The sequence below is a fragment of the Sinohyriopsis cumingii genome, chromosome 8 (assembly GCF_028554795.1).
Source record: "Sinohyriopsis cumingii isolate HCF-2022 chromosome 8, ASM2855479v2, whole genome shotgun sequence".
Lineage (NCBI taxonomy): Eukaryota > Metazoa > Mollusca > Bivalvia > Unionida > Unionidae > Sinohyriopsis > Sinohyriopsis cumingii.
The window spans coordinates 54,893,005-54,920,938 of NC_142968.1; the positions used below are offsets into that span (position 1 = coordinate 54,893,005).

A 27,934-nucleotide genomic window follows, 5' to 3' on the forward strand; every position below is an offset into this window, starting at 1 on the left:
TCCGGGGTTTTCCCGGGTTCTTCCTCCACCATTAATACTGGCCGCCATGTATAGCCTATCGTGTGCTGAAAAATGGCGTTAAACCCCACAACAATAACAACAACATAAAAGACAAATTAAATAACCCAATCTTGTTTTTGTTTTAACTTTACTTAATAATTACAATCCAGTTATCTGACTATCTGACAGAAATGAACCATGGCTGAAAGCTGAATTTGATTTTTCACATTATAAAGAATATGAATGAAAAGCTTACTATGATCTTGATCACCAGACTATTATTATGCAATGAGAACTGATCACAATTTTTGAACAGATCAAATTTGATAAACTAAAGCAAATTCAGTGTAAATTTAGCTTTGGTTCTCTGGTAATTGTTTTCGATGAAAAAATCTTATAGGGTCAATACTGGGGTGGGATCGGGTTTACTATTAGAATAATGCTTTACCTTTAATATTTTACCCCAACAAATGTTTTTGTCCTAAGAAATATTGCAGCTTTATTAAAATACTAAAAATAACAAAAAGATGCACCAGTTTACAATTACACTGACTCAGGTATCATGAAGATAATCATAATAAGGCATGTTTACCAATCAGTACAATTAACACCTTTTTACTTAATGCCTGTGTTGGGAAAGCAAATGATCAGTATGCTTGAGTGACTGTTTTAAGCAGCATGAAACCACTGTTTAATTAGGAAGCACCTAGACATTTACTGCAGGAAGCTGGTAACTGTCTGCTACACGACTATTGAGAGGAAATTTCATGGGGGGATATGTGAATGGCCATTGAGACCATGTGACGATTAGGGCAGGTTTGGCTGTAGTTCCAGTGTATAGTATTTATCATATAAAGGTCATTTTGATAAATTTACAAATGACACATAAAAAAATTGAATATTGCATACTAAAACATGTCAAATAAACAAATTAATTATTTTGGTCTCTTCTGATTAGCTGCTACTAAGACCCTAGAGGGATACATATTCTAAACTTTCACAAGAAAAGGATATGGACATTAAATTGTTAAGACCTCAGATTCCTGTCTGACTCATAATGTACAAGTGTTTTGTATTGGCACAATGGCCCTTTGATAACGAAACATGGTAATTTTTATAACTTATTATTGTATAAAAGTCTAGAAACAGGTATCAGACCTGGGATTATGGTACATACATACAGTGTACCTGCCATAACACGACGTGTCATGCAAAAAACATTATCTTTTACTCCCAACCCCCTCCACATCATGGCTGTGTTTTGAAAAACCCTGCCACTTAAGTAAATGCCAATATCTTGTACATGTAGCGAGTTCAGATAGCAAACGGTACTGCTTAGAGCTCATGTAAAACTATTCTTGGGGCAGCCTATATAACAAATTATAAAAATGACAATTAATAGGCAAAGCAATCAGGTACAAACAACCACCATTTCACTTATCACTCAACTGGCTGACAATAGATACGGTGATGAGTCAAGTCTTCTGAAGACTGCTGTGGAAGGGCAAATTGTGCTAATTTGCATAGGTAAAGTTCACAAAGTGGACCAAACAAATTTGTATTAAAGTTAGAGGTAAATCAAAGAGGTGCTAGATGCCTATAGAGAAAAGAAATTTATCACACATCACTGCCTTGCATGAGAATGTCTAAGCCAACTGTATTAAACAGTATTGTCAAGCTTGTGAACAGCAGCATGGTTTCTTTGAAGTCAGATTTTACTCAATATAAAAAAGACAAAGCATGATCATTTCAGTCAGTGTTTCCCTTTATGCACATCCGTACATCAGAGATGCACATCTGAAATATCTGATGCACATTTTTGCTGCTATGAGTATTTCTGATGCAAAGCATTCACATAATGGGATCAGGATTTGTTCAATTTCCAATGCCTAGGACCAGGGAAGGCATTGTGTATACTTTGAGCAAAGGCACTGTTATGACGGAGTAGCTTCCCTTAATCTCGTGAGCTCTCATGCAATTTCAATCAGGTTCAGCAACATGTCATCCAGACAAACAAACCTCAATGCTTTCCCGGCTAGAAAAAAGATCTCCAGATAAAAACGCTGTACATTCAGAACCTCCATCCAAAAAAGTGAAAGAAGCAGAACACAGCAGAGTAACCATGGAGTGTAACTTCAAAGAACAATGAAAAAAATAAATCCCTTGGATGGAATACGGCATATACATTGGGATTACTTGTTTAGATTATGTTCATCATGGAATATTCCTTCTGTGACAGAGTCTAAGACTTTTCAGAAATCTGCCCTTGCTCTGGAGAACACATCACCCTAGGCTTTCTTTCACAACAAAGAAATCAGTAAGTTTGCAGAGACAAATAATTTATTTGGATTACAAGGGGGGAGGTGTCATTGCATTTTTGGGGGGTTAGTATCTTTGCTGCAATAAGAGAAAGACTGTTAAAAATTTAAGTGCAAGTTACTAAAAGGAAGATGAACCATTAGCCTCTATGATTTTTGGATAAATGTGTTCCTGGTAAAAGTAACATAAAACTTATAAAAGTATACATTTTATGACACAGGCAGTAAATTAGCTGCCATTTAGTTAAAAAGGTGTATTTGGGTTTTTGTATTGTCTTAAATACATATATATATATATATATATATATATATATATATATATATATATATATATGTAATGGGTTGATTTTTATTTTCCTATGAAAAGATTTAGGAGACTGTTAAAAGTACAATTACAATCTAAAAAGAAAATACACTAATAATCTCAATGAATGCACAATGCATTTGATTATTGTGTATGTTTGCTGATTTTTAATTTGTGCACTGAGAGACTGAGAGAGAGTTATGTAATGCAAGTTGTAATTTCCTGTCAAGCTGAAAACATTACAGGTCAGATGAAAATTTGTCAGTACATTCTTGACTCCCACATTTTTCAGTTTTGGAACCAAGAGGGTTATTTTTACCATCAAATTTACACTCCTAGGGGATACACTGTTTTAGTTGTCGGAGTAGTGTTCAGGTGTGATTCATTCCTGAAGCTGATTCAGGAAGCAATAAGCTATCAGCAAAGTAAGCAAAGCCCAGCAAAAATAAATTTCACAAATCCAGGTCAATGGGGTTTTACTTTGTGAAGCACAGAGGCAAGCAGTAGGAATTGGGGCTTTTAATTCTTTGTGCATAACGCAAAACAACACAACCACATAAGTTATTTTGGAGTGTACAATGTCAGCTGAAACAGAAGCACCACCTGCATGTAAAATTTTCAACATCCTAAATTTAACATTTAGATTAGTTCTCTTTATCATTATTCATTACCTTAATCTTGTTAAAATATGAACTATAACTTGACACATGCTTTTCAGGATGATTTTAGACATGAAATATATTGACTGATAAACAATAATCAAACCCTAATGTTTGCACAGCTGATTTGCGCTGATAAAGTGATAACACCTGAACTGGACAGAAAGGTTTATTACTGCTGCATTACCTGTACAGCCCTAATAAACTTGAAAATATTAATAATGTCCCCTCTCCCAATGAAACAATCATTCCCAAATGTGATGCATGTATATTCATTCTTCTAAAAAAAAACCTATTGAACTGTTGATAGTAGCAAATACTGCATCTAATTAAGCATTTATTCTGAGATCCAATGGCTTTTAAAGCCAGAAATTTGATGTATATTTTATGTAATGTCTGTGTGGTTGTGATTATGTGAGTGTTTACACATATATGTACATGTCAACCAATTATGTCTTGCTTTGTAACTGTGTGAAATGCTTAGAAGAAATCAGAAATGGTATTTTCTATTATTCAGAATTGAATTTCCAATCATCTTCTATAGGCCTGTATGGAAAGATAGCTAATTAACAAGTGGATAACTTGGCTTTTTCTAGATCAAGCACAATGACCTCCGTTGGGTTATCAAAGCATGATTTTTGAGTCGCCCCAAAACACTATCTGGGAAAATAGCAAGTATTTACATATACAAAATAACCATTTAAATGATTTTTCTTCCAAATACATGAAAAATGTGATTATATTTCCTGACTTACTGTAGATCTTCCAGAGCAACAGGACCAAACTGTATATCACGAGATAAACAGTCATGCTGGTATTGACCACCAGAAGCTGTGACTGAGTGTTTTCTTCCTTCATATCTACTGGATCTAGAAAAAATTTCAGATAACATTTTTCACAAAATTATTTTGAAAGTGTTCAAATCTGTTTTAAATTTTTCCAATAAGTTATACCTTTAAAGACTAGACTCAAACAATAAACTGATAAAATTCCAAGACTTATTCAAGAATTTCTTCCATCAAACTATAAATCAAGAGAAAGTATGGACAAATACATAAACATTCTGTAATTACTATTTTCTTATTCCCAGCAAAAATAAATCAATATGTAAGAAACAGATTTTAGCAGTTGATCTGAATGAACTCTCACTGACAATGCTTGCACTGACAAGAAAAACCCTTTAAGAAGATATCGACAAAAAGGTGAAGAAAATTGACTGCCAAGAAATTTCAGAAAGATACTTGTGCAAAAATCAGCAAATCTCATGCTTCCCACGCTTCTTTAAAGATAAACTTCCAGGTCATTTCCAGGTTTTCTCCAGGATAAAATTAATATCTTCAAGGATCACATATGATCATTACTGAATCGAAGTAAAGAACTTTTTAGCCTATAAAACATGAATTTTTTAAAATAAAAAATGCTTAGATTTTGAGACTGCTGAAAGATCTAAGTCAGAAAAGATATGGGGTGAAAGGATACACATGTGCTGCATATCAATACGATTCACGATACTCAGTCTGCGATTTGATACATATCGATACATGAATAAACTTGATGGTCTTTCAATCTTTGGAACATATGTGGTGCCCTTTCATGTATGTTGACATTCTTGGTTTTATCTCCAGCATGGAGACTACAGAGACATATACTTATCATATATTTATATGAAATTATCATTGTTGAGAAGATATCAACAATACTTTCCAACAAACTACCTGTTATTTGCATTGAGTTTTATCCAATGTTTTAGGCCACTTAATGGTGAATCCATTTAACTCCCTTTAATTTGTACAACCTGAATGATTTGAAAACAATATTACCAATTTCGTGTCTCAGTTACACTTGGAAGACATTACGATGCTATCGTCAAAACAGAAGAAATAATGTAATTTATTCGTGCAAAGAAAATATCATCTAGAACAATTCTGGGCATGAGAATAAGGTTGAATACCAACAAAATATATCACATTTTATTTCCTACAGATGCAAAAGACTGCTGCAGCCACAGGTACTTGTATTTGTTAGTGAAGCAGGAAAACCATCCACTACACCCAGTCCTACTGTACAATTTCTTTCAACGTCAATGTGATAAACTTGAGCAGTTTGAAATCTGCCCCATCACTCATTCTATGCTAATTTCATTTATTCCATCACCACCTTCCTTCACTGGTTAAATATCTCTACATAAAAATGAGAAATTCCAAATCTGTTCCCATTTACAATTTAATGAGAGATGATGACAGGATTTTATCTTAAGGGAGATCTCCCCCTTTATCAGCGAAAAAGAAAGGGAGGAAGAAATGATCATAGGTCAATATTTATCTAAACTTTAATATCTCTCTTTCTTCCTGCTCCACTTTCTTATAGCTCCACTGAAATCAACATCATTGACAGTTGTCACTTCTAGTTGTATAAGCATTAATCTGTTAATTAATTCTGAGTGTACTCTGTGCCTTTTTTTTATCAATACTGTTATGTGCTTCTTTCTGAAGGGGCATATACATAGTCAGCTTTGTCAGCTTGAATATGTTGGTAAACTGGTCTTTGTGACTGTTATGTACAATTTTCCAGAGATCACAAATATTATCTTTTGGATACATCTGCTCCAAAACAGAATTTTTCACTAACATAAACTACCTTTGTTAAATCAGTAGTTTACTGACTCCTATGTTAAATGTCTTATCTGTTCCATAATGCTGTATAAGGGTATTTTAGTCCATCAATGCTTGTTTAGACAGAAGTATCAAAATAAATATCTTTACTTCTTAATATCATTTTAAACCTTGTACACGTGTATGGTTTTGTAGTTTGTGATCCGTAGGGTGAATCTGATTCATAAAAAATATGCAAATTACATTATACTTTCAAATTGTCAGTATTTTTCCCTTTGTACATTTAATTTTGTAATATAACTGAAAGGGTCATGCGGTCTAACATTTTTGTCCATCCAGCATATACATCTGACTCATATTTAACACCATTTCGAGCAAAAAATCACTCACAGGCATCTCCATTAACATTGTCCCAGCTCCAGTACTCTGATACACTTCATAACTTTAAAAATTACTGTCATCATCACTATCATCAGCAAGTATTTGCCAAACAAAATTGTAATGAACCATTACATTTTGGGTTTTCTATGTAGCCCGTACTTTAAACATGCATTTGTAAAACTTTCTTCATGAATAGTTCAAACTACAACATAATTTTTATTCCTGGGCACTTTGTTCTAATCAAATTTAGTTTCACAACCATTCATGTCGTGCTTGAAGAACCCAGATGTGGGACAGTTGCTACCAGAAAAACAGACGTCTCTACAAGAATGGTTAAATAAAAATTGTATACTTCGCTTAGCACATTTTCATATGTGGAACTTTCAATGAATTTGCTGGAGGTTTCGCATTTCACTGTTCTCCAAGCATGCAAATTCACACAAATTTTGCACGACTCGAGCAATGGCAGTACACCCTGACAGCATTTCAGCATAAGTACTTGACATATCTAATGACTTTCCCAGGAAGTCTCTCTGTTGCTTTGCCAATACTTATTGTTTGTCATGCAGAGAATAAGCTACATTGATTTCTAATTGGTGGTTATTTTTTAACCTAGAGCGAAACAAGTAATAACAACATATGAGACTTCAATGTAACATATTTCAACATGCATCATACCAGTAATCAAAGAGTAGCTTTCAAATCGACCAAAAGGGTCAAGATAAGATTCAAAGTAGAAAGCGGTTATTATATGATGAGTAAAGTACTTCATTAAACACGTGGAACATGTTTGGAATGTATAATATATGCTGAACATACTTCTGGTTTAACATAATTAGCATGAAATGGTGGGGGGGGAGGAGCAGATTACGAATCATGTCACTTTGTGTTAACTTGTAGACAGCGAGTGGGTATTCTCAAATAACCATTTTCATATTTAGTAATAAACATGAGTGCCTGTGACTGCAAATGCTGTTTCAGAGGGATTATAATTTTGCAGAATAACAGGGCAACTAATAATAATTATTCATAGCTGGTGAAGACTAAAATAACATGTAAATGGTAAGTATCATTTTTATTGAATCTCCATCTCTTGTATCGATATGTGTTTCATTTCAACAAATGTATTGATGCACAGATATAAAGATGAATTGTTTCACCCCCAGAAAAGATCATGATGCACCAAACCACAAAATGTATCACAAGAAACAAGTTCAACTACTGTATATTCCTGTAAATTGGCATATAAAAGTCATTTCAATGCACAAAATACAAATTCTAACATTACTTTGTAAACCTGCATTATGTTGGTATGAAGAAACAATATAATGAACATATTTTAGTTTTATTTCCTTTCAAACATTTAATTCTAACCAAATCAGAAGAATCAGTTGTAATCAAGATAACATTATATATGCATGTTATACAAAATAAACATTCCCAATCACAGTATGAAAAAAAAAAAACAATACATGGAAAGTATTAGAATCTTATCTTGTAAAGAAAAAATTTAAACTTTGAATAAATCTGTGCCAATAAAACCCAAAACTAAGAATTTTCAAACAACCTAAATGATATAAGATGATTTTGTTAAAATCCATCATTAAAAAAATCCCTCACAAAAGGGATGATTTCAATTTTGACAAAAAGACCTTCAAAATTATAAACTACTGCATAAACAAGGACTGAATTTTCTGTAAAATCAACACATGTCTGCCTGTAATGTGATAAACCAGTCCCAAAACCTGTATTGACAATCACAGGAGCTCATATCTTTTAGTAATATACAAGGGATGACAATCTCCTATTTCTCATATGACCTAATTAAGCTCTGAAACCAATGCTTCATGCTACATGTCATAGTGTAATAGTTTAGCACCAAAGTTCAGCTCAGATACAACATTTTGGACAAAAAATTTGACTTAAAATGGATAACAGTTCCATTCAACTTTGTATCATGTTGTATCATCTGTTTGCATGAAACCATTATATTCTGACAATGCAAACCCATTTGTTTGTACATCACTACTGATTTAAATAATGGAAAACTTTATTGTGATAAAAAGTGCAAGGAACTTAGTTGATTAATTCATTGATATATAGTTTCTAACCTGACTGTGAGTAGAGCGGCACTAACACCGTTATCATATGCACGTTTCATGCTTAACAGAAGTTTTCAGTGTAATAAACGGACATGCTTGGATCCATTTCCAGTTTCTGGACAAGTCCATTTTCAGCAGTGGGGTGTGTCACGACTAAAGACGTACATACAAATGTCATCTGCTTCCGATATTTACAGTGTTGAATCAAGCGAAGGAAAATAATGACAACAACAAATTTACTTTTCATGTGAATTTAACAAGCGATTTAATTTCAATGTTCATATATGCAAAGGGATAGAATACCAAACTCTCAACGTTATGTAATTTATGGAATTATCCCGCAGTTGCCAAACATGATGAACTACATCACTGCACCATCAACATCCCACCAATATATGTGAAGAGAAGTCACGTCAGATTAAAAAAATTTAGATCACAGTGACCTTGCTTTGGTATGGTTAAGACTTTAAGTTACCATTCTCGGGAGGCATCTGAACACAAAGGTTGGCTAGTCATGATTTTATAGGGTCAAAAAATGAGAATGTAATGATAGATCCTATTGCCAATGAATCCAGTGAGGAGAGGATACATTGGAAAGAAAAGGAAAAAAGACTGAAAACACCTAGTTACTAAATAAATGGATGGAACCTTTCTTTATCTGTTTTTAACGAGGTATTATAGATCTACACTACACAATGCTATGATAAGCCACTCTTTCGAAACATGAGAAGTGAAAATAGAAAGTTGTGCAAACTGGAGCCTTAAGTTCAAAGCAGTAAGTATTATAGTACAATTATAATTTTTAAAGAACTACAAACCCATATATATGAGAATAATAGCATGAGTTGTACCTGCTACATTTGAAGGACTCATATAAGTACATGTCTGTGTATGCATCAGCAGTGCAGATTTGGAATCTGACACAGATATATAAAAAAAATGCAACCCTTTTAACATAATTCCATACTTTGTCAACATAAATATGTATAGCTTAATAGTATTCTGATGTGTTATCATATATATATATATATATATATATATATATATATATATATATATATATATATATATATATATATATATATGTATATATATATGTACCATCAAAAAATGTTATCTTCAATTTTATGCAAGTGTTGTTAATCACATTTTGTTTCTTATACTCTGACATTATCTTAGGCCAAGCGCATATAAGATATATGAACAGTATATGAACATTTTTAGAAGATGTTGTGTCTGTAATATTTCACAAGTGATAAGTGGCAAAGCATTCAATTGGTACAATTCAAGATTCGTTCATCCTCATGTGGAAGAAAAGTGAGAAAGGGAGGGAGAGAAAAAAGGAGTAAAAGAATAAAAGTGCCATAGGACTAAATATGGAGATACTGGTTTGAATAACATAGTGTTAGCACATAATGGCTGATATATTTCCTAAATGTGCAAAGAAAGGAGTTCCAAAAGCGATATTGCCACAGTGGTGATAAAAAGGGTATCTGTGGCAATATAATTCTTTTATCCCACTGATGTATTTCAATATCTCAATGAGAAATCTATAATAAATAGAAGATATCAACTGCAATACAATGATGTCACTCTGATTTTTCAATGTAGTAGTCATAATGTACCTGGCTCTGTAATTGCCAAACTTCTCAACCAGAGAGCACACTCAGACTTTTAGTCTCATCATACTTGTCTTATTTTCATTAAGTTTCACTCATACTGAATAACTATGCTCAATTAAAAAAATCACAACTTTCAAAACTCTTATTTGTAAATCTTTTTTCTCACTAATGAGAAGCAATATTTGAACTGTGTTACTGGATCTTATATCAACCATGCATAGTGCATGCACAAAGCTATACCAATGCATGGGATGGATAATGAGTTCAGGATTTAGGCACAAGGCAGAAGCTAAGTGATTCAACCCTGTAGACTGGCACAACATGAGTTATTTTTGGTCTATTCATAACGACCTCTGTATAAAAATGGGACATAAATGTCTTCTGCATAATCACATACAATGTAAAATAATGGATATTAACCCTTTACTTCATGCAAGCGTCTTTGGACGCCTCTACTCCATTCACATGGAAGCGCCTTTTGACGTCTGCTATAAACATCAGCCATTTTGAGCTGGTTTTCGTAGCGCCTTTTCTCGCGAATGATAATTACGTCAGATCACGTGGTCACTGTTTATGCACTGGTCGATATCTGCTATTTAAAGTAACTGAGTCATAATCTCCACTCTCCAAAATGGCAGTCACGGATTTAATTCAGTACTTACTAAGTTTTCATGATTAGAATCACAACTATGAAAGATTCAATAACTTAGGTAAAGGCTCTGATATTGATGTAGGCAGCAATTAGTTTTTATAAATTATCAAATTCAGATGACTTAGTGATGTAGACACAGACGAAAAACTTGTAAATTTCGAGTATGAGAAATGGCAGCTACAGCTGGTCACGCGGCCTCACTGACATGACAGTGAACGAGTTCTCTCAAGATTTTAAAGCACATAAAAAATTCTTCCGTGAAAAATAATTACACAGCTATAACAATCGGACTTTACTCTTAAATTTGTCCACACATAATAGATGTGTACCAAAAATGTAAAATGGTTAAAATTGCTGTTAAATGTAACATACACTACATTGCTTAACAGTTCACAGGCAGGCCTATGTGTATGGAGTCGACTATATAACAGGTGTTCTAGTTATAGCGCACTGCACTTTGTAACTATGCTCTATGAGGTAAACGGTTAATGAAACATCACAGAATAATTTTAAGGGTATCTTGAAAACAATTCTTAATTTAATTCAATTCAGCCATAATTGGATCATCAATCAGAAAGCTATAAGAGGCTATGGTGAATAGTGACAACTGGAGAAAAGACCACATTTTAGGAGTGGGGTTAATGAGAATGGAGCAAAAGGTATAGACTTCAGATAGCACATTACTATTTTGGTTGTTTTCCTATTATATTTGTGATACTTTATTTCTATTATGTTCATCATCTTTATCAACATATTCCTCTTATATCAGCCATAGTAGTAGAACAGCTGTAGTAATAGTAGTAGTAGTGGAGGTGGTGGTTGCTGTTGTTTCCCCATGTAATGAAATAAGAAATCATATCAGCTGACATGGACTGGATTGAATTTCATGGCAGTATACAAAATCCCACATCATTTTGTTGCCTCTGATACAGTGTGCATTTATTTATTTATTTATTTATTTATTATAATTAAATTATTAAAACTCTAATCATTACTACCATAATAAACAGTTGTCTTTGTCATTATGAGGTATGCAGACTATCTTTTTCCTACAGACACTATATTTTCCAGATTGCTGATGTGCCATAGTCAAAAATAAAATTATGGCAAATACAAGTTCATTAAACTTTAAGTACATTTTTAATAGTAAATTATGAATTACCCATTGTAAAAAATTAGTCAAATACCTTTTTTATTATCTGTCTGCTCAGGTACAACTCGACTTCGAGTGGTACTTTCAATTAGACTGATTGGGCCTCTGCTTTGAGTGGTGCTTTCAGTTATACCAATGTGGTTCTCAATAGGGACACAGAGCTTCTGTGGATCGCTTTCACAGTATTCGATTGCTGGTCCCTTTGGACAGCAAAATGATGAGTTGATCTCTAAGTGACATCCCTCTGCCTGATACATAAATTGAGTACACTTGGGATATATATATATATAAACTAGGAACACAACATACTATAATAATATTTACTTTTGCATAAGGTATAGAATCTAAATTACTTGCTTTATTAAATGATTTATATTCCAGCATATCTAATAATTAAATATGATTAGCATTTTTGTAACCTACAATATGTCACAAAAACAGATAAAAACACATCTTACATGTGACAAATACATCCTAACATCGTGTGTTATGTAGGAAACACTGGTGTGTAATATGAAAATTCCATATCAAAGATGCTGAGTTAATGGTTATTTAACAAGAGACAAATTATATAAAATATTCAATTCCATCATACCACTATGCTAAATGTTTGGCCACTGCTCCACTTTGTTGAGAATGGTAGACTTTCACATGTGCACCATTGTGGTATAGTAGTTTCTTGAAAATGAAACAGAGGAACTAATATTATATCTGCTTTGTGAACAATACATAACCTGCAGTGTTTTGTCTCCACCATGTATATTATGGCTTTCTCATTTTTGGCCATGTGATTGATAGGTAATGAAAAACACTAGAAAAAATCAGGAAATTTTCAAATTTGTGAAAGTTGCATTTAAAGTGCAATCTCTAATACAACGTAATGGAAACATTTTCTTGTATGCATTAATTCAGTTAAAGCAGTCAGTGGCTGTTATTTGAATCTGATGAAACTGTTGTGTAAGTGAAAACTGAAGCCTGTTGGCTGTAGCCATTTTCATATTGTTTTTGTCTTTAGCAATGGACAGAACAACAAGGACATGAGCATAATTCTGTGTCACGGTAAAATATCTTATCTGAATCCAATTCCAATCAGAATATGATTCTTGGCACTTGAAACATAAACATACAATATCCCTTATGGAGTTTTTACATCAGCTTGAAGGTATATAGAAAGGAAACAGAAAAAATTAATTAAACATATTGAAAGACATTCTCTATACCTATGACATTCAGCCATATTGATTGTATATTTGGGCTCTCTTCCCGTGCAATAATAGGATAGAGGGTGTAGTTTCCTGTGTCTTTAGCAGATATATTCTTCAGCAAGATTCCAGTTTCACTGCTCATTTCAACTCTTCCTTGGTATTCTGGATCTTCATAGAAGCCATTTCTCACAGACTTGTATGCAATCAGTTTTGTACTGTTAACTATGAATTGGAGTTGCCTTACTTCTTCACTGGCTTCTTTCTCAAATGTCCACAGGAAAGTTACATTATGGCCGATACATTTGTTAATTGGTGGTGGTTTAGAGGTCCATTTTAGTCCTGCAATTACTAAAAAAAACATTGTCATAACAAGCCATGATGCTAAAAGTTCCACTTTGTGATCTAAGCAGGTAAAAGTATTTACAGGCTAAACAACATCCTGATAAAATAAAAATACAATTTAAGCTATGTTTTTAATCAATTATTTTGTTTACTTTCAGCACTTTACAAATGATGAAGAAATGCATCACTGATTACATCAATCCGCAATTTTGTAATAAGTATTATTGCAAACATAAGATTGTAAGACCCAACCAAATGGGTTGTATTATTTTATTCTCAGTATGAAACAAGTCCGATTGTCTTTTTCAGCTGTCATAATTGGATTTCAAGGACTCATGAAACATCCACATCATGAAAAACAAATGCACAGATTATATTTCCTTTCAGTCATAACTTTTGTAAAGTTCATGTACCTACATACACAAAATGTTTTGGTCTGACATAACAAATACAATTCCATTTCTAATAATAGACTTGATTGTATTGCCTACCACTAAGTCTATAATCATGCCGATTTATCTCACATTCACTAATATCCATACTACTCTGCAACTTTATTTTGGCACTTGTACATGGCAAGCTTTTAAATTGATAGATGTGAATTTCTGACAAGCCAAATTAGTTTTAAAGGCACATTTTGTACTCTGATACATTATGATTTTTATGGTGCACCACATCAAAGTTACATTTTCATGTAAGTACTGTTCAATAATATTTTTCTCTTTGCCATTTGATAGGAGAGATGTGCTATGTAAGGTAAAGGAAAAATGCTCAAGAATAGATTTTTTGGTGGCTGCTAGAGCGTCCTTTATATAAGAATGTTTTTACATGATATTGGTATTTTGGGGCTACTTTTATATCTTAAAGTAAAAGAGTACTTGCTTGTTGGACTGTCTCTCTAGGTTTTAAGACAGGTTTATTATAACAGCAGAAAGGTGTACTCATCACATAGATGATGTAATAATTATAATAATTACATGTATATTGACTTTATTTAGAGATTAGGTATTTCAAATAGCTACTGGAATTAATCTACCTCGAAGTCTTCTGTTAGGTACAGTATATATGGTATTAATACACAGTGTATCAAATCAGGTTAAAACTTAACAATAAAGAATTAAGCTATGCTGGAAATAAAACAATTTCAAGCCCATAACATACATACCAGGATCAAATAGCACATAAATATGTCGAAAATAAATTGTATTAACACCTCATCTGTGTAAAAGACGTATAAGCAGAAAAAAATATTGATCGTAAAAAGAAGAGACACAAGGAACTTGCGTTAGGACACCAGGAACATCATTCTATGCCAGCGGGCCAGTATATTAAAAATTCTTTTTAAACAATTCATTCCCTACCTTTGGTATAATGTACTTTTTACTTCAACAAACCTTTACAGGTAAGAGTACCATAAGAATCTCTGTGGTGACATATATTGCTTAGAATGACAAGAGTGGTTTATCTGGACACACACTTTATACATAAATGTAGCCTTTACAAGCATTGCTCTTTTGTATATTGGTAAAAATTTCATATAATTCATTGCTTCCTGAAAGTAGGCAACACTCTGATCTTTTAATTAAATGAAATGCCCTTTAATGGGGTCTAAAAAGTTTTGTTTTGCTTGAATTAATGGCATAGCCCCAAATTACATTACAACAGTCCAAATTACATTACAATAGTCCAAATACTGCTTAATATATGTTCATAAAAGATGACCATATACTTATTTTTTAAGTAGCCAGAAATAAAATTTAACGTTGCTGGAAACATGTCTACATATAATCATCACACCAATAATTGAATCATGAGAGGGCATATAAAGGCTGACAATGTCTAACCCAACTTGGAGCTTTTAGGGAGCTCCCTAGCCTTGCTCTTTTTTGTTTTGTTGTGACAAGCAGGGCTTTTGCTCTTTTCGTATTTACAATCCTACTGTTTCATTTGCAGCTTGCTTCAAGTCTGTTAAGAGCATCTTGTAAGTTATTTTCAAGTTCAGTTTTGGTTTTCCTTGATGGAGAAGACAGTGTAGTGTCATCTGCATAGAGGTCAGTGGAAGAAACTGAATTTTTAAACTTATGGGTAAGTCACTAATAAAAGAATGAATCCAAGGACAGAACCCAGTGGTGCTCCACAACTAATATTTTTACTTTAAGACAGGTGACCTTTTAAAGGTACTTTTTACATCTTATCAGCTAAGAAGTAAACCAGTTTAAGGAGTTTTCATTCATCAAATTACAGAATTTGCATCAATGTCTTTAAGATCAGACGCTCTATGAAAATCAACCATACTAGTACCAAGCATTTCTCCTTTATTTAATACTTGTAGTTATTGATCAATTATACACATGACAGCAGTTTCACATCAAAACCAGACTGATTCTCATCAGTATAATATTATAAGTGTTCATGCAGTTGATACTGTCATGTATACCTAATTGTATGAGTAACATTTGTCCATGGTAAGTTGTAGATAATGCAAACTTGTTTGCATAGCTAAGTTTTGTCCATAATTGTAAGTTGTACTTCAGTAAGTTGTAATTGAGATGTTTACATAGAGTTTTAGTTTATAGGTGTGCACATTAGATGAGAATCCTCTTGTTTGTGTGGATTTCTAACAAGCTACAGGCCAAAATCCGATGGTAAGATTCAAAATTAATATTAACGAAAGCATATTGGTTATGATAAATAACTTGCACTTAATTCACAGCTGAAAGTACTTGCAAGCATTTAAGTAAAATTCAGTAAAGTAATACTATTCTGCAGAAAATAATCTTTCTTAATAATAAAATGTCATTATAATTAATAAGCTCTATACAGAACACCCAATTAAAATTAGCCTTGTTGATAACACAATGAATTCTTAAAAATTTCAGTTAATGTGACTGGATGTTTTGACAAGTCACGTGAAGAGATGTAACGTATATGGCAAGGACTGATTTAGCCACAGGCCTGCTGCCCCTTAGCCTGTGGGTTCTAAGGAGGACCAGTTACTACTGACAGTTGTAGGCTCACATGGACAGTTAAATTTTCTAAAGTCTCTGTTTTCATTTTATTGAAAAGGCCAACTGCTTTTGTGTAGGGCCAGCTGATTTCCATGTGAGCTTTCACTGCTGGCTTTGGAAAAAAAATGTTAAATTGACCCCTGATATGACAAATAATGTCCCAAAGAAACCTAGTTTATAACATATTATCATCAAAGTGATGCCTTTGCAGGAGATCAGATATACTTTCTATGTACTAACTTTAGAGAATAATTTATCATGCATAGAGTAAATCACTTAAAAAATGCAACTGTTGCAACCAATAAATAAAGTAAATATTGAGAAATGTGTTTTTTTATTCAGGTAAGAAAGTATTACCGAATGTGTAGTTAACATAAAACATATAGCAACTCACCCCATATACAAGCCTATATTCAGTAAGTCTATTTATTATAAATATGGAAAAGTTCAAATTCATTTTCACAACATTCTGGACACCACTCCATAAAGTACGACAACACTGTCTTTCCAATCACATTGTTTTTCAAAGCCATCACATTCTATTCATCATACTGTATTGTTGCAAAGTCTGACTTTAGTCTTTGCCAAAGTAGACAAAAGTACATACTTACCCTCCAATGAACCAATAAGAAAAGTCCAGATTACAGAAGAAAACTGCATTCTGTTGACTTCCCCCTTTCTGAGAAAAAAATATGGAAATTGTATTAGTATTTAGCACCTACTTTTTAAAATGACATCAATTTTATAAACAATGTGAAATGAATTTTTTACAATTTGTTCTCACAATCGAACATTTTTCAGAATGCAATCTCGATCAACCAGTACGAGGGGCATGATGCTTCCTATCTTAAAAATTTCCGCCTTGTCAATAGCGGGAAAAGTGTCTGGCCCAAGGGTATGCCACAGTAGTGACCCAGACTGGTCCTGATGGTGGGATTCGAACCTGCACCCTTTCAGTCGTGACTCTGGCATGCTAACCTCTGAGCCATCATGACTCCTGGTTTTCTAAAAATAAATTAATAATTTGTCTAATTGTCTTGAAAAAAGAAATCATGCTGTTAATATCACAAAATGCACAAGAATATTACTCTAGAATTTCCATACATTCCTTACTGAGAGAAACTGCTGATGTAAAGATAGAATGAAAAAGTATCTGATTGGAACATCGCTCTGTCAATTTCCATCAGGTTGTGAAATAAACTTTCACAACCACTGAAATTTATATTCCTAAACTTTCATTGCCACTGAGATCTATATTCTGAACTACTTTCATTCACATAGATCCACATGGTGGTAGAAGAAGACAAAGTTACAATCAGAATAACCTCAGCTTTTGCTGTTGTAACATGTGGTGCACTCCGCCTGAGGCCAATCACTAAATATATCAAATTGATGTGCATTCCTACAACTGGTTCTGAGGTTATTTCATAACCTGACGGAAACGGCCAAGGGATGTTCCGATTGAAATAGTACCGCATTATGTACCATTGGTAACATATAATGCAGTATGTCAACAATAATACCGTGTGCATCTAAAAATCACCTCTGTGCCTCAACCGGCACCTGTTGTGCTGTTCCGCTACTTAAGGAGGCAGGTAGATGTTTTTGACTGCCAACTAATCAATGCATGACAACTAAACCAGGAAACGATTTAAATATCACAGCGATTAACAATCTGATACCAGCTGATGAATCGTCTTTATTCCAATTATAGATTTAGAAATACAAAATTTAAATAGTACTATTATGACCTGTACTGCAGTCTGCTGTCAGATAGAAGAAAGCATTTTATTCTTAAAATGTTCTTACATGTCCCTTATTATAAATGTTCATGTGCTAATGTGATAATAAAAGTTTTAACATCAGGTGAGTATTACTTAATTATTAATTCCTCTGTAATTTCCGAAAACATTACACTCAATACATAACTCATCTACATAACAATATTTTAAAACATTTTATATCTTTGCAAGTACATAAAGCTGCCGACGTATCTTGCAAACATTTGTATTCAGGTTTCTAACCTATAAACATCGCTTAGTTGGAAAAATAAAGCTATAAATTTGATTTCATCCCTTCATTTGTTAGATGTCATGCTGAACATCTTGTTCCAATACATAGCAAAATCTATCTAGAAATTAATTAATATACTATCGGAATAAAGAAAGTTTCAGTAATTTGAATCGTTCATAAATTGACAAATCACGAGTGTGGGAACAACATTCCGAGTTCCTTTTCGGCGCCCAATATTGCTATTTGCTTATAGTTTTCTGTCGGTACATAGAAACACAGGAACGCACCGAAAAGCCGGAACGCAGTAGAGTAGAAACACCGGAACGCAATATCGTATATACCATAGCTGAAAATTGTGAAATTTTGAACATTTACTATTAATAGTGTCTAATACAATTGTTATATAATTATAATGCTTAATCTCTTACTAATAAATACATAGTATGATTTATTATTAATGCCGGGATGAATGAACTTCGTCAAAATAGCAATTTAAATAGCCGTACAGTAATTTTATTTCGTATCTTACTTTTTATCCTTTTATTAAATGTTTTCAAAGAAAGTAAGTTTCAAACTTTTTTAAATGTAATTTTCATTAAAAAAATATTGCCTTCATGTATACAAGATAATAAATAAATATTTTCCTCAAACTAAGTCATTAACAACTGCTTTATTATTTCAAGTTATAAACGTATTTGAACTATGTAATTAGTTTCTGACAAAATATCTATCAGCATAAATAATAGCACAATTTTCATTGCGTTTTGACTATTTTTATTATAATGTATATGAATCCGTGTGCATCGTTTATTTAAATTCAAATACACTCAAATATATTGAAATACACTATAATATACTCAAAAACACTCAAATACGTCATTTTTAATATTAAACATCTCAGGATTTTACTGAACGCCATTTAAAAAAATAAACAATATATCAACCTTACTATTATACAAATTGTGGACCGAAAGAAAAAACCGAACATAGTACGTATTGTAGCATACTGTCCAGTAGACTCTTCAAGGGCAACATCCCCGTTTTTTATAAGATAGTTGACGTTTTAATGCTGTGTAGTTCCCGTTAATTTTTTTAACAGTTTATTTTAAACAAAGTTTTAAAAAAAATGTGTATAATTGTAAAAATTTTTTTACATTAAGCATCTCTCTCTCACACACACACACACACACATATATGTGAGCGATAAAGATCTAGAAAGAAATGAAGCTAGCAAGGAGGAAGAACGACAGGCAGAAGTAACGCAGCCTATTAATTTTGAAACATTTGTGTGTTATATGTAACAAATACTATTTGAAATATGATCCAAATCTTCTCTTTGTGTATTAAATCCGTGTCTACCACTATCCCATGCTCTTCTTCGAATAGCAGTAGAGTTTTATAAAAGGTCAACAAAATGAATTGACACGCCAATCTCGCATGTTTCTTTGCATTTAGACCATTTGCACGCATAATTCGTGATAGTTACACTCAAACTATACAGCTGTTTCGCATGCTGGGTTGCACAATTCTCACACATCTTGGAACTTAAGATAATAAGAAAAATTAATAAGCAATAACCACAACATAATAATCAACTTAAGAAATTAATATTAAATCGATATTAATATGTTTTTATTATTAAGAGCTGAAGCATTAAACTCATGTATAAATTGCATTACACGCTGTTAATATTAAGTTTTGTTACTATAAGAACTGTCGCCAAAATGCACAATTTCCAGCTTCTTTTTAGTTTAATGTTGCATCACTTGCAGAAAAGAAATTACATATTAATTTATTATATAACTACTGTTAAATGTCACAAATATGAAGTATAAATACACCACCAATATACGATATGGTATATACGATACAACTCATGTGCGTTCCGGTGTTTCTACTCTACTGCGTTCCGGTGTTTCGGTGCGTTCCGGTGTTTCTATGCACCCGTTTTCCGTTGGTCGGTGGTTATTCCCATGTTCTTCCCACAGGCACTTGGACATAGTACACAATTAATTTTACTATATGTTCTCTACATTTGTTTCTCAGTACTGACCTTTCCACTGTGTGACAATCAATGCAAATCATATGTTAATCTAAAATACCTTCAAAGATGACTTCACGGTGAAGTTCTTGTCAAAGGTTGACCTGCTCTTTTTTTAGATCATTGACTGTCAACATAACAGCATGTAACCACAACACGTATTTCACTTCCGGATCATCACCAAGGCCTTATTACTCACTGTGCACTGTCGCCAAAATACATACAGACAACAACACCCTGAGCTCATATTATCAAGAATAAACAGTTACCTTTAAATCCCTACAAAAAATGCATAAATAAAACTCTTCTATCACCACCAAAATGAGAGAGGAAAAAATGTTCTAAAAATAGACTAGAACTACATTCATGGGTACTGAACTTGGAAGTATTAATTGTGATGTAATTCCACTTGATTCATGGTATAGACCATTCTTAGAATGTATTCATATATTCATGTGACCCTAGGTCAGCGAATCCAAAACGAGGCTAATATAGGCACCAGTTTCATTTTACCTCGCAACCATGGCTGCTACAGTTGATACCGGCAACAGAAAAAATCGTGACAATTATTGTTGTGTTCAGTTGTGCAATGGGAATGATAGAATTCACATAGATTTAAGCTTTCACCATATCCCATCAGTGAAGAAGATGGAGCTTCGTAGAAAATGGATTGTTGCAATACGTCGTGATGAGGGGCTGAATTTTAAGGTAAGAAAACTGGATGATTGTTGGTGTGTTTATATTTTCTTGCAACTGAATGATGTAAGAATAAGAATTCCAAACGCAAAATAGATTCTGTCGATGAAGTAAATGATTCTATGTATGTGTGTTTTAAAATGACAGGTTTCTAAAAATGTTACCCCTAGTCCCATTCCACATAACGGGGTCATCGAAAACTGGGCGTACCTCCAAGCAGCGCATTTTTATAAGAAATTATGAATTTTGCGTAGGAGTAGTAAGTACAGAAAAGGTAAAGTTATTACCTCGTTAAAAAAACAAGTAGAATGTAAATGACCACGATAGAGAAGAGAGATAGCACCAGTAAAATGAAAATGATGAGAGTACAAGTTGAATGAAATTACGAGAGAGAGAGAGAGAGAGTGGATAAGAATTAATGAAGCTGTTGATAAAACATCACTGCATAATTTCTCTTATTTACTCTGAAAAGACCTGATTTATGTGGGGCTTATTTTGCTTGCTGTTCTCCTCCAGATGGCATTGATATTTAATCAAACCATAGCTTTGTAACTTTTCTTTTACACATTTATTTCATAGTGTGTGCATGGTGTGTGTGTGCATGACACAGTGTGTTTATGTGTATGAGAGAGAGAGAGAGAGCAGACAATCAGTGGAAAGCAGCCTCTGTTAAAACTCTTGTATAATTTTAAATTATAGTGAAGCTGGTAACTTTGCTAGTTATATTTTTTTGTCTCCATTATGGTTAACAAATGTTGATGAAAAGCTACATTATTATTTTATCTTCTTCAGATCCTGTGAGTTGCATATAGCATGCAAAAGTAAAATTACAGAGCTGGAGAAGAGACTGAGGAAAGCAGTAACAGAATTGGAAGAGAAGGAAAGGCAACTGCAAGATTTGAATAAAAAAATAAACATGGAGAAGCTTGGACTGAACAGATTTACAGATGATGATGAAATGATAGAATTTTACACTAGTTTTCCCACATATGAGGTTTTTATAACCTTCTTCAATAGCATCAAACCTACTGCAATTAGAATGAAGAGCTTATATTACAGCACAGGGAATGACATCAACATCAGGGGACGGCAAAAGGCAATGGACCCAGTGGATGAACTTTTCATGTTTTTGTGTAGATTGAGATGTGGATTTCCGACTGAAGATATGTCTGTTCGATTTAATATTCACAGGTATTCTGTAAGTCGGATAATAATCATGTGGACAAATTATTTGTATTTTTTACCAAGTCATGAGCAGGTTCAAGCAAATATGCCTCTCGATTTTCAACTGTCCTACCCAGGAACTAGAATTATTATTGACTGCACAGAAATATTTACAGAAAGACCCTCATCTCTAGTGCTTGCATCAAAGACTTATTCAAACTACAAAACTCACAACACCTGAAAAGGTTTGGTAGGGATAGCCCCACACGGTGCAATCACGTGTGTCTTCCTTGTACTCGGGATGCATGAGTGATGTGGAGATCACAAAGCTGTCAGGGCTTATAGATTTGTTAGAACCAGGGGACCAAATCATGGCAGATAAAGGTTTTGTTTTACATAAAGTTTTAGAAGGTACTGGTGTTTCCATTGCAACACCACACTTTCGGTGTAGTGATGGGCAGTTCACAGCTTCCCAGGTGGAAACCAATCAAAAAATTGCAAGCCTGAGGATACATGTGTAAAGATACATTAAGAGGGTGAAAGAATACAAAGTTATTACAGTCTGTGGTGCCTTTGACAATTTCTGGGTCAATAAATCAGTTGTGGACAGTAGCAAATGTACTGACTTTGTTCAAATGACCAAAAATTAAACAAAAGAAATAGCATTTTATGACATGGAAGTATCATGTAGAACTTGTGAATGAAAACAAAGATAATGAGACATTATGAAAGTACCACATAAGGTTCATTTTATTGACATTTCATTAGTTTATTTTTAGACCTTAAAATCATGCCACATTTCATTGGCATCTTGTCATGCAAATACCTTTTAGATGTGTGAATCTTGTTCATTTTATTAACATTTCAGTAATATACAAGTTTTTTTAAAACACCTTTAGTAACATCGTGTAATATTTCAATGACATCTTGAATTTCATGCAAATACCTTTGGTAAGATGTGTGTATGTCGATATATATATATATATATATACACACACAAAATTACTCAAAGGGTTCATGTGAAAATGATACACAATTCTATAATGCATCTATGTGTGACTGTTCCGGCCAATATACATATATAGTAAGCAAAACCAGCTACGCTGAATTTAAAAATGACAATTTATGTAAGTAGATTTTAAAAGCAGTGCAACAAAGTCCACATTGGCAAATGACTTGCAGCCATTTTGCTTGGAGTTGTCAGAATGATTTAATAATGTAAAGGCATAGAAAATTCAATTTAATATATCTTACAAAACATTCATATGCATATATACAAACAGGAGAACGTACTAGTTGAGGTAGAATCTATAACAGAAGAGATCAAGCTTGTCCTTGACAGCTTGCCAAAATTCCCTGTCAAACAGAATAGTCTCAACATGAAAGTCATTTTCCAACCACACACAAAAATCACACCATTCCAGTCCTGTAACTGCCAACTGCATTTGAACTTGGTAGTAGTAGTTGTGGTTTGTCTTCAATTTCAAGGCATCATTAGAGACCGCAAGGTACTTCAGAGATAGTAAAGTGTCTGCAACTGGACATTTAATCTCCAACAAACCATAAGGGTGGGGGGGGAGGGTCCTGTTGGGGTTGTAGACTTTACGATCAGGAGTTGCAGCAAGCCAATGACAAAATGGGCTCACAATTATGCCACTTGGGTACAGATTGACATTGTCATTCATTCTCTAGAAGAAAAAAGTTATTTTTTTATGTAAAAACAAACCAAAATCATAAATCGCAATAATTTAAAAGGTGGTTTTGTTTCTTATTCAAATAAAATGTTCCTACACACTGGGGTGTCATTTATGCAATACAAATTATTTTCCATGATTTCTTAAGCAGGTTTTACAAATTTTTGTTGTTGAAATTTCTTTTAAAAAGGATACAAATCGGATAATTTTCTTTTCTTCTTTTCTTTACAGCATACTCATTTTGTATTCCAAAAGCAATCCTAATTTAGGAAAATAGACAGCCCTGGAAAGTTTATTTGAAGAAATATGATATGGCCAAACTGTATCGTAGACAGCATTTATGCAAGATCTGAATTTCAATAATATTTTAAGTGTTGAAATATTAAAAATATCTGTGCATGTTGAATATAATTTTAATAATTTATGATATAAATATGAATGAAAATGACCTCAACAACATGTGGTGACTCGTTCTTCTTTTGTGATCTAAAACACCGTCCCTTGACAAGGCATTCATTTCCATCTCTATAAACTGAAAATAAAAGAGAAACTCAGTTTAATAAACAGATTAACATAATATCCCATACATAAAATGACAAAATGTTATATTGTTTAGACACGATTATTCCCTATTATGTTTACTTGATCTAATGTGTGCAGTTACATACTGGGTGTTAAAATTCATCCATCTACCAACACCACAAAACTAATAATAATTATAATCAATGAACAATGAAGAAGTTCACATAAATAAGGGACCAATTTGTGTGTTTGGGGGCAGGGTGCTCTTTGATTATATATATATATATATATATATATATATATGAATGGATATAAAACAGCTTTGAACAAATAATCCTGCTGTTTTGTGGGTAAATATAAAAATGTCAGGTTGTGTACTTTTGATACATATTAAAATGCAAGGTATGTACCCAAAACTATTTAAAGCGCACCACAAAGTCTCTACTGGTGAGGAAGGGGGCGTGGTTGGTTAAAAGGACATTTTTTGTCACTATGCATGTTTTGTAAATATTTTATTTATGACCGCGTGTTTTGACCACAGTACTGACTGACAGCTGTACATTTAAATCAGACCTACTCAGAAGAAAAAAAAATTATGCTTTAAATAGTTTCATTTCTATATCGTTAACTTGTGTTTTGTGTGCAGTAGAGAAAAAGTACACTCAAGATAGGACGTAAATCAACTTACCTTTAAGAGAATGGACATATCCCTCACTGTAATACTTGAATTCTTTTGTCATCTGTTCATTCCCTGAACTGCTGGAGATACCCGTGATGAAATTCTCAACGAATGTAAAAGAAATATCTGGCAAACAGCTCAGAACGTTACTCGATGTACAGTAAGACGCCATATTTTTTTCTCAGTCTGCCTACCGTAGCCTCGTTTTCGCGCGACATTAATATTCATGAGGATCTCATTAAGAATGGTCTATAACGGTACCAATTGCGCAAGTCCAGGTGGGCGGAGCTAAAGGTGTAGGGACATTTTATTCAGAATTAAACAACAACACTAGCTGTGATTGGTGCATTGTGTAAGAGTTCTGTTTGGCTTAAAAAAGGTTGAGCCTGTTGGCAACATGTGAGTTTATGTTAATTTCTATTTAGATGATATTTTGTATTTTTTATGATTTTTTAAAACTATGGTACACATGGCTGAACATGTGCTTGTTGTGACTAGATAACTCTTACCCTTGTCTAGTTCCAGTAGAGTTATCTCTCTTAAATACAATGGAGTACCTGGTTATGTCATTGTCAAATTTACAATCTAGCATTGTTCTTATGCTAGTGTGTGACATGCATGCTGAAGTAAGATAGAAAGTATATTTATTTCACAAAACATTAGCATTGAGGTATATGGAAAAACAATTGGTACCGTGATACCTAAAGGGAAGAATAACCTCACAGTGTAGCCATAGAAACGCATACATGTGGGCGGCATTTATGAACTTTACTAGCTTGATGTAGGAAAACAAATGGGTGCTGAACAGTTTTTGTCAAATATTGAAAGTTCTTTAAGAATAAAATGTATGAAATCTTCAGAAAATAGCACAAGTTGGCTTTGGATGGTATGACAGATATAGACTTGTGTTGCCTGATGCCTTTATGTATGTGATGTTACCTGCTAGATTGGAATGCATGCAACAAAATAAGTTATGTAAGCATAATAAAGTTGATTTTGGCCAAATATTGACTATTTTCCTGCAAAAGATGAAAAATCATGTGTACAACAACAGCTATCTTGTTCTTGTAAGGCATGCCATAAACCAGGATAGAGAACACTCTAAGTATAGATCACTTGTACCATGTCAGATATTGTTCTGGCATGAGTAATTTTAGGTAATTTATTAAAGATATGGTATTCCTTCCCACTTTGATTTGAACTGTCCTGCTCTAATTGTCCATTTTTTCTTTTTTTTTACACTTTCCTGCTTTGAAATTGTTCATGCAGTTAGTTCAGTTCTCTTGCATTCCCTTTTGTTGAAGTAGCAGTGAATACCAACAAACAAGAACAGTTTGTTTAAGTCAGCATTTTCCATTGACACTTGTATAAGCCCAATTATAATCTACTATTGACTTTCAATTAATTCTATTTCTTTCTGTCCAGCTGTTCTTGTGGAATTTCCATATTAGGTCCAACATTACTGAATGATAACCATTTTAGTCACACAGTGCGCATTCATTCCATTCAAATCCACACTTTTCTTGAAACTTTGCATCCCATCACAAGAATCTAAATTGGCATGAGATCATATCTGCATGGTTATGGAAGGCTGCACTCTACATGCCGCTACATGCTGGCATTGTAGCAAATATGAACTATATGATATGAAGAGCTGCATCATCTTAGAAATTAAAATTATGACTCTTGAGGTCTCTACTAAATACAGAAGTGTAAATGTTAGGTTCTCACTTGATCAGTAATGTATTTTTGGATAATTTAATTGCAATGAAGTTAATGCAGGTTGTTCATTAACTCATTTATATTACATGGATAATATATTAGAGGTTACCACACCTTATCTATATCATTCAGTTATCTCCCTTACACCAGTCATATCATTTCAAGGAAATAAAATCTCACATTTTCAGTGACTGGTTATGAAAACAAAGAGAAGATTTGTGAAGTATTATATTAGCCCTCAGTCTTGATGCAGATGTAAGTAGAAGCAATTTAATAATTTCTCACAGTAAAATTTACAAGTTTAAAAACTGATAAAGTATGTTCTGTTTGGTTCTAAGATAAATTCCTGCCAAACTTAAGCCAATTATTATTAATTTCTTATGTAGAATGGGGATCCAAATCAGCGATGTAGAAAGACATCGTTATTAACTGGCGATGCCCAAAGAGCATTCTGAGCTATTGGCAAGAGATTTGGAGATGTGCCAGAGATCGGAGAAAAGGTTATGCTTGCCTCTTACCTTACAGGACAAGCATGATGAAGACGACAACAGACGAAAACACGATAGAAGTTGCCAAAAATCGGCAAGTCTGTTTAAGAAGAAAAATTCTTGAGGCATTGTGGATCCCCGAAATGGATAAACTTCCCGCTGGATTAAAAGAATGTTCCGCGGGAAGTTGTAATATATGCTTCTGCAGCAAATGTAATTGTTTTGTAAATTTTTGTAAAACTTGTCAATGCAGTGGGAAGAAGAAAATATTGTTTTGGGATGAAAATATAACATTATCCATATGTTATAAATTATGGTGTAAAATTATAACAGACATATGTATGTATGTATGTATGTATGTGTGTGTGTGTGTGTGTGTTCATAAATACCATTGCAAATGTTATTAATAATGTTCATCATAATAATCATGTTCTTCTTATAAGTAATCTAAAGTATTAATATGTATATATGCATGTATGTCAACTTTCCATTTATACCATGGTAAATGTTATTAAATATGATTGAAAATACTACCACCAGTAATAATAAAAAATTAA

The 27,934-nt window shown here is 33.3% G+C and overlaps 2 protein-coding genes and 1 long non-coding RNA gene across 3 annotated transcripts in view; 1 reads left to right on the top strand and 2 right to left on the bottom strand.

Moving 5' to 3' along the window:
* The window catches only part of LOC149793553 (uncharacterized), a 278,258-nt gene extending 260,358 nt beyond the window's left edge, over nt 1-17,900 (bottom strand). The window contains exons 1-3 of the mRNA XM_089967524.1: nt 17,882-17,900; nt 16,970-17,037; nt 13,024-13,356 (exon numbers count right to left, since the gene is read on the bottom strand). Coding sequence (XP_089823650.1) covers nt 13,024-13,356; nt 16,970-17,018 — 382 coding nt within the window. The 5' untranslated portion in view covers nt 17,019-17,037; nt 17,882-17,900. The remainder of the gene's footprint in view (nt 1-13,023; nt 13,357-16,969; nt 17,038-17,881) is intronic.
* A 2,579-nt stretch (nt 17,901-20,479) lies between these two features.
* LOC149793559 (uncharacterized) lies at nt 20,480-22,881 on the top strand. The gene is made up of 2 exons (XR_016422846.1): nt 20,480-21,120; nt 21,901-22,881. It is a non-coding gene; the product is annotated as an uncharacterized LOC149793559 (long non-coding RNA).
* Nucleotides 22,882-22,995: 114 nt separating this feature from the next.
* Nucleotides 22,996-27,905, bottom strand: LOC149793560 (uncharacterized). The gene is made up of 3 exons (XM_089967525.1): nt 25,177-27,905; nt 24,416-24,498; nt 22,996-23,960 (listed from the first exon to the last, which is right to left on the bottom strand). Exons 1-3 carry the CDS (start codon nt 25,337-25,339, stop codon nt 23,565-23,567), a joined length of 642 nt encoding a protein of 213 aa, XP_089823651.1. The 5' UTR covers nt 25,340-27,905; the 3' UTR covers nt 22,996-23,564.
* Between the last annotated feature and the right edge of the window lie 29 nt (nt 27,906-27,934).